The sequence below is a fragment of the Microchirus variegatus genome (genome assembly GCF_963457635.1).
Source record: "Microchirus variegatus genome assembly, chromosome: 8".
NCBI lineage: Eukaryota > Metazoa > Chordata > Actinopteri > Pleuronectiformes > Soleidae > Microchirus > Microchirus variegatus.
This window is the reverse complement of record NC_139809.1, coordinates 19,384,658-19,396,976: the sequence shown is the minus strand read 5'-3', so window position 1 is coordinate 19,396,976 and position 12,319 is coordinate 19,384,658. Positions and strand designations below refer to the sequence as shown.

Genomic DNA, 12,319 nt, shown 5'->3' with positions numbered 1-12,319 from the left:
GAATGAAAGAGGCGTAACAAAGTGCTGCACATGGAGAGTGAGTGTGAATGGGTGTGATTGGGTTAATAGCAAAAACTAGTGTAAAGCAGGTGTCAGTAGTCATTAAGACTAGAAAAGTGCTATATAAATACAGATGACATTGTTGATGGAGGTGGACCAATTCTCCAGCACGTCCTATAGATTCTGGGGTTTCAATACAGACTATTAGTAACAATGATGACTCATGCTTTCTGAACTGTTCGTCAACATAATTGAGCCTGATTAATCCTTTCATTGTCATGTTGGAATAATGACAAAAAAACTGGTCAGCTGAGTACCTAAATATACCATATAAACCAATTAATATACTAATCTGTTTGGGCACATAAAGTCGACCAACCGAAGCAACCCAGATCATAACCTTTCCCCATAGGCCAGTGTATTTATAGCTAATCATTAACAATGCACTTTATATTCTTAATCAAATTGTTTCATTGGTTAGTTCTTTGTAGACTTTATGTGTGAAAATCCTTTCTATCCTTTTTCAATCAATGTGAACAGTAATGATAAGAATACAGATTAACACTTTAACAAGTCCATGTTTTTAAAGATACATAATAGGATGTGTCTGTTCCATTTGGTTTTGCTTTACGTACACAGGAATCTGAGGAATCTTGTTACTCTAATATAGTCAAAAGGTTTGTGTTTAAATGTCGGTGGCAGCATGAGACTAGTTCATCCTCGGAGGCTGTTTCTGTGTGGATTTTCTCCCTCAGTGAGTTACTGACTGGTGATTAGTTAATTATATATCTGAATTTAAGCAGTTATACAGTTCTGAATGATGTGGTTCTCCTTCAACTGTAACCTCCTTTATCAGTCATTGAAATTACATGGTGATAAATGTGCAGTTTGGATGGTTTTTTTTTCACAATTGCACTTATAGACAGAGCTGTTTATGCAGCAAGGAGTAAGGAAACTGCATACACTGCAAATGTCAGAAAGAGTACAACTTAATTTATTATATTCTTGGTCATTATATCGTGTGCAATATAGAGTGTAAATTTAGGTTGACAAGAGATGTCTGTGAAACTAAATCTGCCTCAATGACTGAAGCAATACATTAAAGAATGTACGGGGAAAATGTGATCCAATGGCGCCCACTAGTGAAGAACCTTTTGGAAACCTTTTGGAAGCCTTTTAACAGTCTCTGACCTCGCCTGCTCTGGACGGCCAGAGCCAGTGTCGAGTGCACTCGACACAATCTGCCTCTGAACTTTCCAGTGTTTATAGATTGAATGGCACAAGATGGGCCCCAGGAATTTAACTCGATAAAATTGGACACCTCTACACAAGTGTGTGGAAAAACCTACTCCATCATTTTCTCCATCAGCTCTGTGGGGATGAACACATTGTTTTGTTATATTTGGGTTTCTTCATCTTTGAACAGTCTCATATGTGCTTTTCTTTTACTGGGTGCAAACATAAGTATATGTTTAGGCCACAAATTGACTAGTGCTGTTGCCTTAAAGACCTGGGTTGGCAAAGCAGTTTGACTGAGGGCCTTTCAATATGTATTTTTCAATGGTTTTCAAGGGTTTCCTCAAATTGGACACTTCACAGTGTGAATAGTTGTCGATCTCTGTATGTTGGCCCTGGCACAGGCACTGACACTGGCGACCCGTCCAGGCTGTGACTCCACCTTTCACCCTATGTCAGCTGGGATTTGCTCCAGCGACCCCTCATGAGGAAGAGGATGGGTGGACAGTGAATGAATGAATGAGGTTTTGTATTTGCTTTTCTCTGTTCACTTCAGTGGGTTATGTATTAAAATATATATTTTGCAGTGAGAAGACTTTCTCTTTTTTGTGTTGTATCACTCGTTGTCCTCGCACACAATGACTTTAACATAGACAAAGTCATGCATGGACAACTGTGTGCTCATCAGAAAGTTGTCTGTGCAGATTACTACTCATCCAGGCCTTAGATATCCACAACACACTATCAGTAGCAACTGGACTTTATCTCTCAGGTGTATCTTCAGGTGTTCCATGTGTGGAAAACAAATGAAAAAGTAACCCAAGTAAGAAAAAAAATCAGTTCCATTAATATTTATACACCATCTGCCTGTGTTTCCTTCACACACACACAAAGATGCGGAATTTAGGTCAGTACTATAGAGAGATGTAAAAGGGAATAGTAAATCAAAACTATCTTTCAGCCAAATGTTTCCCTCAGGCTAATCAGCAGTTCTGGATAGCGTGTGAGATAAATGCTTACACAAATACACACATATATGCATGCACTCACACACATAAAAATACAGGTTTTTGTTAGGACACATTCCTAACCTTGACCATAACCAGTAACTGCCTAAACTAGCAGTTCACATGATCGCACTCCAAACCAGTTTCTCAGGAAATAGGTTTTGCCTCATCAGACTATGAGGACGACTTGACCTGAAAAATGTGTTTGTTTTTCTGCCAGAAAGGGTCCCACAGAGATAACAAATACAAGTACACATGTGCAGGCACATGGTGCACAATTCATCAAGACCAAAAAGGGTACCTATTATGTGAATTAGAGTAAAAGGCCTTGTACTCATCACTGAATCTGTTTTGGGAGTCTTTTGTAAATTAAATCTGTAAATCACCTGTGTTTTTCGTTGGGGTTTGATGTATTCACTGACTCCTTCTATCCCCCACCATGCCAGCTTATTTAAATGCATACAGCACCTTCCTTTTTCCTTCTCCCTGTCCACTCGGGTGAAGCACGACTCTGAGAATAAATAAATAGGCTCCGTACTTTGATTGTGGATTACAAAATCAGCTGCGACGTCCACCTCTCCTGAAACCGGTGACTTGCGCTGCTGCACTGCACCACTAATGTATTTCCCCTGTTGTTTGTGCAAATGACCATTTGTCAGGTCTCAAGTCAAGGTCACCACTGAGGACAGACTCTCAGCTGCAGCCTGCAGGCTTTTCAAATAATAAATATAACATCGGACATGCAGGACAAACTCATAAAGGGGAAGGTCATACAATATACACTTGTTCATACACTCTTAGAAATAAGGGTTCTTCTACAAGGGCTGAGGTTCTACCTGGAACCATTTGCTTCAAGGGTAACACTTATGGTTCCAGTAAGAACCATTTTGATCCAGAGAACCCTTTGAAACCCCTTTCCTGAATAAAGGGTTTTAAAAGGGTTCCAGATGGAACCTTTATAAAAAGTTTCTACCTGGAGCCAAAAAGGGTTCTCATATGAGGACAAGCCTAAGAACCTTATATGGTTCTACTTTTACGTTTATTTCTAAGAGTGTATCTGTCATATAAATGCAGAGACTCTAAACTTAAAAACTTAAAAAGTCTTGTAAGGCCAGTTTTTACCCAGTAGCAAGAATTCTAACACAACACCGATGAAAATACAGCCAAGAGCCAATAAGAGCACCTGTATTAAATCATGTGAATGAGACAGAACAACAACAACAACAACAACAACAACAACAACAACAACAACAACAACAACAACAACAATACAAAAATACAAACTTATTTATAAAGTATAACTGGTGTGCAGACATCTTGAAAATTGAAGGAATTCTAAGATATGTCACAATTCTAAAACATATAACATACAACATATTTAAAATGAAGGAAAGAAAGAGAAGGGCAGAATAGAAATATACATTAAAATAATAAAACAAACAAAGAAATTAGTAAAATCATTGTAATCAATGTAACAGGGAGAGTTCATTCTTATTTTGATTTGACATAGCGACATTTGTGTGTGTAATATTTTGTGATAATAATGAGATTATTCACTCGACCAGCGCGTGCGTTCGTCCAATAGGAACAGAAGAGACTTCACTTCCTGGTACGTCATCTTTGTGCGACGGTTTCCGCGTTTATGCACGTGACGGTTTGTTGTGGTTGATGTGCGGCGGCTCCTCTGAACTCTGCGTGTTCAGATGTGAATGACAGCAGAATGAATTACACCTGCTGCTTCCTGCTCTTCGTCGGCTTCTGTCTCTGTTTCAGTGGCGCGGCTTCACCGCCCAACTTCGTCCTGTTGTTCGCAGATGATTTAGGCTTCGGGGATTTGGGTTGTTATGGACACCCGACTTCACTGACCCCGAACCTGGACCGACTGGCTGCGGGAGGACTCCGCTTTACAGACTTCTACTGCACCAGTCCTGTCTGCAGCCCTTCAAGGTAACTCTCTCTCTCTCTCTCTCTCTCTCTCTCTCTCTCTCTCTCTCTCTCTCTCTCTCTCTCTCTCTCTCTCTCTCTCTCTCTCTCTCAAACACACACACACACACACACAAACACACACAGAGACAAAAACACCTAACCTTATTTTTTAAATTAAGAATCAAATAGAGAAAAAATGTTTCTCAATTGCACTAATGCTTCATCAGAAGAATGAACAAAAACATAATTATTTTCCACTATAAATATGGCAGAAATATACATATATATATATATATATATATAAAATATTAACCCTTCTGGCCTTCCTACATGCAAAATCGTCAATGATGTCTTATGAAATCAGCTGTTCTTGAAATGACAACTTTAAAACATGCTGCTTTCTCTGTTTTTCACCATGTTTGGACAGAAACAGGTTTGTGTCTCTCACTCTCTTAAAAAATGTTTAAAAAAAAATAAAGGTTCAATCCACCCAAAACAGCAGCAAGAAGCAGGCACGACCCCTCCCCCCATCTTGTTCTTTTCTTTTCTCCTTAATTTTAAATATAAACCAGGGACTAAACCAAGTGCAACATGGTAAACTTCCCTTTATTATTATTATTATTATTATTATCATTATTATTATTATGGCAACGATAATAATAATAATAATAATCATCATACAGGTGTAGAATAAAAGTTTGGAATTTTGTTTGGAAGTTTGAAACTGGGAATGCGTATTTTGAGATATATGTATAGTAGTGGAATTAACGATATATTTTTCATACTCGTGTCACAGCAGATGTAGATGTAGATACGTTTTGGTTTTTGTGCAAAAAATATATCGTTGGAGAGGGTAGAAGCATAGTCGTCAAGGAGGTAGCAGCCCGTTCAGCCTACTGCTGTAGTCATTTGTCATATCGGGAGGTCTTGTAATGTTTGCCCATATGCAATAATGCATTATAAAGCCAACATGGGCTGATACCAATAAGGTGCTGATGATATCGTGCATGCCTAGTGTAAAGTGTACAAATACAGTAGTCGGAAAAACAGTGCAAAATCTACAGGGTCACATTGTTTATAATTGGGGCTGAAACAATTACTCGATAAATCAGTTATTAATTGATAACTAAATTAGTCGTCAACATTTTGAATGTTGTTTGAAGAATTAAAACAAGTTCTCTGATTTTTCAGCTTCTTGGATGTGAATATTTTCAGTTTTTTTACTTTGACTACACAACCTCAGCACTACCAAATGCATTTTTTTTTTCAGAAACACTTGCATTTAATCACACTTGTTTTTAAAGAGGAATTAGGCCTTTGGAAACTAATCAACACACAATAATAATGTCACTTTACTTGGGCGCATACCTTAGAAATTACAGATAAGACTGCAGTGATTAGATTAATTCATTGATCATTTATGAAGAGGACTGATGATTATTATGTAACTGTAATATCTTAATGTGTGTGAAAGTTGCCGCAGTAATATTTATACAAATATATAAAAGTCTTATTCTTTGTGATTCTTCTCACCAGAATAAAATAACCAATATAATACAATATAAAACAAAATCTAATATATTCATGTATAAATATTATACAAATGTGTTGGTAAGAGTGTTATGCAATAGAAACTGGCATAACTATGTAAAGATCTATGTATATTTATTGACTGCAGTGCAGAAAAGGTGGTTTGATAATGGTTTGAATGAAACATACTTTGTATTCAACTCGGACACACTCAAAGCAATTTAACGTACCCCAGATTAGGATTCCAAGATGGTTAAAACTACTCTTAAATTAAATAAAGGATATGGTTGCCACCATGCAAACACACACAGCTACTTTTAACATCAGTGGGGAAGTGGGAAAATCCCCAAACATCACCCTTACATTTTCATTTCATTTTCAGACAACCAATATGCTGCGATGATGTCATACAAACCTCTCTTGATCTTGCGTTAGCTGTCGTTATCTTTATCATCATTGTTGTCACCCTCCTCTTGTGTTTGAAGACTAGTTTGTTGCTTGATGATAACTTCGCTCTGGCTCTCTCTCTGTTCCTGAAATCGTCTGAACATTGATTGGTTAGAATGTGTGGGAAATCTGAATGGACCAGCTTTTGATCAACTAACGCAGCCTACTTCCCAGTTCTTCCTGTTAAATGACAGCCTTTTTTTGGTAACTTTGGCTTGTCAGGGCGTCATTGTTGACGGGACGCTATCAGACTCGCTCGGGCATCTATCCAGGAGTGTTGTACCCAGACTCTGTGGGTGGTCTTCCCCTGAATGAGACCACCATCGCTGAAGTCTTGAAACCTCTGGGCTTTGCCACTGCTGCCATAGGGAAGTGGCACCTTGGATTTGGGAAAAATGGGACCTTTCTTCCAACCAAGCAGGGGTTTGACCAGTACCTTGGCATTCCCTACTCTCATGACATGGTTAGTGACTGAGTGACTGAAATATAATCTATGGTATATAACAAATTGGGCCCTGTGATGGACTGGCGACCTGTCCAGGGTGTACCCTGCTTTTGCCCTATGTCAGCTGGGATTGGCACCAGCGCCCTGACCTCATGTGAAGGATAAAGCGGTAGAAGATGAGTGAGTGAGTGTATCACAAAATGTACGTGTAATTTCGTTTTCAGTCAGTTTTTGTCCCTGTTCTTTCCACAGGGCCCCTGTTGGAACCTGACTTGTTTCCCTCCAGATGTTAAGTGTGTTGGATTGTGTGATATTGGCCATGTAACAGTTCCACTTATGCACAATGAGGTCATCAAGCAGCAACCAGTCAACTTCCTGGACCTGGAAAAGGCTTACAGTGACTTTGCAACCAATTTCATCTCCACATCAGTCAAGAATAAACAACCGTTCTTCCTCTACTATCCCTCCCATGTAAGCAACATATACACAAAGAGATAACTGGGTTCTCTGGTTTCCTCCCACAGTCCAAAACCATGCAGAAGTTAATTACACACTCTAAATTGACCATAGGTGTGAATGTGAGAGTATGTCTCTGTATGTTGAGCCTGTGATGGACTGGCAACCTGTCCAGGGTGGACCCCGCCTTTTGCCATAAATCGGGTTTGGCCCCAGCTCCCCAAGACCATCATGTGGAGGATAAAACTGTACAGCGGTTTTTTTTTATATGCAAAGCTTATGTTGGTGACAGTCAAAACTACAGTAACTGCACTTCTTGCGTTTCCTCCTCCAGCACACTCACTACCCCCAGTATGCAGGTGAAGGGGCAGCTGGAAAGACTCTAAGGGGCCCATTCGGAGATTCTCTGTTGGAGTTTGACAACACTATAGGAAACCTACTGACGACTCTTGAGAAGACAGGAGTGATCAACAACACACTGGTTTTCTTTACTTCAGACAATGGGTAGGTTTGCTCCCTGCTTTGTTTTTCATCCATTCATTCATTCAAGGTGGGGTACATCCCCAACAGATCGCCAGTCCAACACAAACATTTCCGAGGCAAACAACCACTCTCACTCTCATATCTACTGTTAATTTAGAGCCTGGTCTACTACTAAGCCAGCCCAACTATGTCCAGTAAGCCGTCAGCCAATGATGTTAGCAGGAATTAGCATAGTGTGTATAGTGATTAATTATAGATGAGAATGAGAGCATGATGTACCAAAAGGGATGCAGCAGTGTTCTGGGCTCAGCCTTAAGCTGTGTTTTCATTGGGTGGAACGGTTCGGTCTGGTATAGGTACATGTTTTTTTGTGTTTTCATTAGAAATAGCCCCAAAATGTCCTTCCATTTTTTTGGCACCCTTCCCTTGGGGTACCAGAGTAACATGGTACGGTAAGATATGGCTCCATCCATGAAAGTCAGCTGATTGGACGACAGAAAAGCATTGTTTTTGGACTGTGTGAGGAAAGTGGAGTACCTGGAGAAAATCCATGGGAACAACACACAGAAAGGCCTAGTTGAACTGGGACTTAAACTGGTGACCCTCTTGCTGTGAGGCTACAGTGGTTGTCACGTTTCTGCTGTGTGATCCTTTGTTTTGTTGTCTGTTCTTGTAGTCACATTCATATTTTCTGTCTATTGATGTTTTCATCTGCCCCCACATCCAATAGCTGTTGCTCAAAGGTCAAGTCATGTTATCTTTGCCCTCATTTAGATTAGATTAATTGCTTTCTTGTGACATTGAAACCTGTTATCTTTTTTAAAATGGTATGTTTTTTTTAATATAACAGTTGTTATTATATTTCTCTCTGTAGACCTGAGCTGATGCGTATGTCCCGTGGTGGTAACTCTGGCCTTCTGAAATGTGGGAAAGGCACCACGTATGATGGAGGCATGAGAGAGCCAGCCATCGCCTACTGGCCCGGCACCATCAGGCCAGGTTAGGACACCATTGTGCAGTGTTTCCCTCACCTTTTGTATAGGGACCCAAAAATGACAAACTATCATAAAGCAATTCACAAAGTAAGAATGTGACAATAGCACAATTGTGGGCAAAACTCAAGGTAAATGGTAAATGGTCTTGTATTTATATTTCAGTATGTGAAACACAGGTGACAAAATGTTTATGCCTTGGTAGAGGTCTGCCCTCTCTGATTGCTTGTTTTAGTATTTATAGTTATACCATTTGGATTCATATTTTTCTGTAATTCACGTATGTAGGTGTGACACATGAGATGGCTAGTACTCTAGATATCCTCCCCACCTTCGCTACGCTGGCAGGAGCCAAACTGCCCAAGGTGATGCTGGATGGGGTCGATATGACTGAACTCCTTGTCAACCAGGCGAAGGTAGAGGCATCATATACGTCTCACTCAGCAGATGCTGGAATATTGTGAAGACTAAGATCTTTTAATCCTTTTTTTGCAGAGTAAAAGGGAGACGATGATGTTTTACCCCACAGATCCCACAGAGAAGTACGGTCTGTTTGCTCTCAGGTTGGGGAAGTACAAGGCTCACTTCTACACACGAGGTAAATACAAGGTTTTATGGACACTGTTCATTGAAATGTCGAGACGAAGCTTCATCACACAATAGGGTTGGGTGATGTTAGAATGTTGACACTGCTCTTTCTTAACATTTAACCTTCTTTACATGCTATTGATAAAAAGTATATATGGGTGGAGTAGCTCAGTGGTTAAGACTGGTACTCCCATGTGCAGAGACATAATAGTCACAAGTTCAACTCCACCCATGGCTGGTTGTATTCAATTGTAAGTCGCTTTGGATAAAAGCATCTGCGAAATCACATGTAATGTAATGTAATGTGTTTTTTTCTCCCTCGTAGTGTTCGCGTGGTATGTTATAGCATGTCGTATTGTGTGAAGGTGTAAAAAACCTGCGTGAACGCATCATTTAAAAACCAGGAAGCGTATCTCAGCGGCTCTGTTATTGTTGTGTAAATCAGACCGTGGCAGCAGGTCAAGAAAGGTCAACAAGCTCCCGCTGTGGGGAGGACGTGGACATACGTGTACATTTACGGCTCACGTATTAAAAAAATGTTGGGTTAAAATCTGGCTCGGGCTCGTAAATACAGTTAATGTGTCGGGCTGGGTCAGGCTCGGACACAACGTGCACAGGCTCGGGTCGGGTTTGATTTTTTGGGCCCAATCTAAGCTCTAGGCCTGACCCGGCCTGGCCCGAGGATAATGGCGGGAAATATCGGCCCAACCTGGCCCGCGGTTCGGGTCGGGCTTCGGCTCGAGCATTTATCGTAAACGCATAGTCCTCCCCCCCTCCTCTTGCCCGACTCAAAACTCCTGTCCAAACATGCAAGAGAGAAGCCATTCAGCTCAACAAGTGAGTTGGAAATAGACTGGGTGTAGCCATGTTTTGCTAAAAACATGGCGCATGACTCACGGTACTCGTTGCAATTCCTGATGTAAAGTTTTAACTCGTCCATTTTGTTCTTCAGTGAATGCACGTTAGCCAGGATAAGCGAAGGTAGGGACGGCTTGTTCCCCCGCTGTCGGAGCCTCTTCCTCACTCCTGCTACGTGACTCATCTCTGAGTGCAGTACGTTTGCGCTGCGGGTCATAGAGTGAGTGACAGCGCGGACGAGATTCATGTCCTCAGCCACAGTTCTCAAGTTCTCTGTGTGTCAGTTCGTTCCTCAGCCACAGTTCACCAGTTCTCTGTGTGTCAGTTCGTTCCTCAGCCACAGTTCACCAGTTCTCTGTGTGTCAGTTCGTTCACGAATCATGAGTCAGTGACTGACAGCGCGAACGAATCACAGCAGCACGGCAGACACAGTCCTTCTTATTCACTCCCTCCCCGCTCGGCGCACGTTGGCTGGCGTTGTTTCCCGAAGATTCACGAGTGAGTGACGGTGCCGGCGAACGACTTCACGAGTGATTCACAGAACGCGGCAGTTCCACTCCCGGCCACCACGATCGCTGCTGAGCTCAACTGAACTAAGAGAGGAACGAATCAGTTCATGAAGAGATCCCAGTCAGTTCGTTCACTCAAATGATTCGTACTTTCGAACGAATCACTCCTGACCGACACAACACTACCGAACAAAGAACAATGGGACTTCTAACACAACAAATAGCAGCAGCCCTGCCGTCCGTGTTGCCGCAGAGCAGTGCCAACCGAGCTATCATGTGCATATCATGCGTATCATGAACATGCACATGAATTTTAAGTTCTGTTGAAGAGGGGTTGGAGGTGAGGTCCAAATTCTTTGAGCGTTTAACATGTACTGAGATGGTTTTAATTGATGTTTCTGGAACAGGTGCCACCCACAGCGGTACCACGCCAGACCAAGACTGCCCAGTATTTGCACTTCTCAAGGCACACGACCCTCCTCTGCTCTTCGACCTGGAGGCTGATCCCTCAGAGAATTACCCACTCCCTCTGCTGGGAAGACCCGACCTTCAAGCCGTGCTGGAGCGGATCGAGAAAGTCAAGCAGCAGTTTGAAGTCTCCATGGTGTTTGGTGAGAGCCAGATTTCAAAAGGAAAAGATTCCAGTCTGGAGCCGTGCTGCAATCCTCAGTGTACGTCCAAGCCCAGCTGCTGCCAGTGCTGATGGCAACACGTCTTTGTTTATCTACACTGTAACAAATTGCTGTAAAAATATGTCCTGTATTTTTGGTTCTGTACCATTCTTCTTGAATACAGTTCAGTAATGTAAATGTTGATGTAGTTGTGGAATCAAATTTTAACAGCAAACTACTGGAAAATATTATGATATAATGCAGTATTTTTGAATTTGTCGGTTAAGTTTGTATCAGAATCAGTCGTTTCTTTTGCATTATCCAAACAACGTCAAACTTGGCACTGAACTCGCTCATGCCCATAGCAAGACACCTGTCAAGACAGACAGACACACACACACACACACAATATATAAATGAACAGTAAAGACAACAATTGAGATTTTGGACATCAAGCATATATTTTATTCAGAAGACCAGATCCATGACAAGGCAGAGAGATTTCTTTTTTTTGTCTTTTTTTCTTCATTTTATTTTTCCTCATTGAATTTTACAAGTCCATGTTTTTAAAGATACAAGATAGGATATGTTTGCTCCATCACATACTGTTTTGCTCTAGGTACACAGTGATGAATCTTGTTATTGTAGTCAAAAGTTTGGTTTTAAGTGTTTAAATGTATGTGCCAGCGTCTATATGGGACTAGTTTATCTTCAGAGGCTGTTTCTGTGAAGTTGCATGGAAAGAAAAGGATGTTTAACAACATAGAAAATCATGATCAGAAGGTGATAGATATCGATCTGGGCCACACTGTCGGAGTTTAGAAGCGATTACTACAAAAAGCGAGACTTGGTAGTAACTTTGCAGTGACAGGTGCCTTAGCCACTGTTTAGGTCTTAGACTGCAGATCGGTCAGTGGTCTCATGGGTGTGTCACACACTTATGACGTCACATCACAAATATGCTCTAAAATTTGCTACGGAAGCTTGTCGAGGGTCATGAAGTCGTCAGGAACCTTTATGCCACATGTGTGACATGTAGGGATATTACCTTGATATAAATTATTGCAAATCACATATATTTGTTTTTTTTCTTCTAATCTCTCAAGGGGTTTTCGACTGCTTGTGATAATTTTTCTTTTTTTTTAAAGTTTATTTAGAAGTAATGTACATACGTTATTTCAGTAACATACTCAACATAAAGGACACGGCACTATCTTAGATTCGCTATAGT

General features: G+C 41.0%; 1 protein-coding gene across 1 annotated transcript; it reads left to right on the top strand.

Annotated features, from left to right (window-relative positions):
- The first annotated feature begins 3,918 nt into the window (after window positions 1–3,918).
- Window positions 3,919–11,217, top strand: LOC310930287 (arylsulfatase A-like). The gene is made up of 8 exons (XM_083893216.1): window positions 3,919–4,190; window positions 6,369–6,609; window positions 6,844–7,062; window positions 7,382–7,551; window positions 8,405–8,529; window positions 8,811–8,938; window positions 9,018–9,120; window positions 10,885–11,217. Exons 1-8 carry the CDS (start codon window positions 3,964–3,966, stop codon window positions 11,178–11,180), a joined length of 1,509 nt encoding a protein of 502 aa, XP_083749342.1. The 5' UTR covers window positions 3,919–3,963; the 3' UTR covers window positions 11,181–11,217.
- Window positions 11,218–12,319: the final 1,102 nt, after the last annotated feature.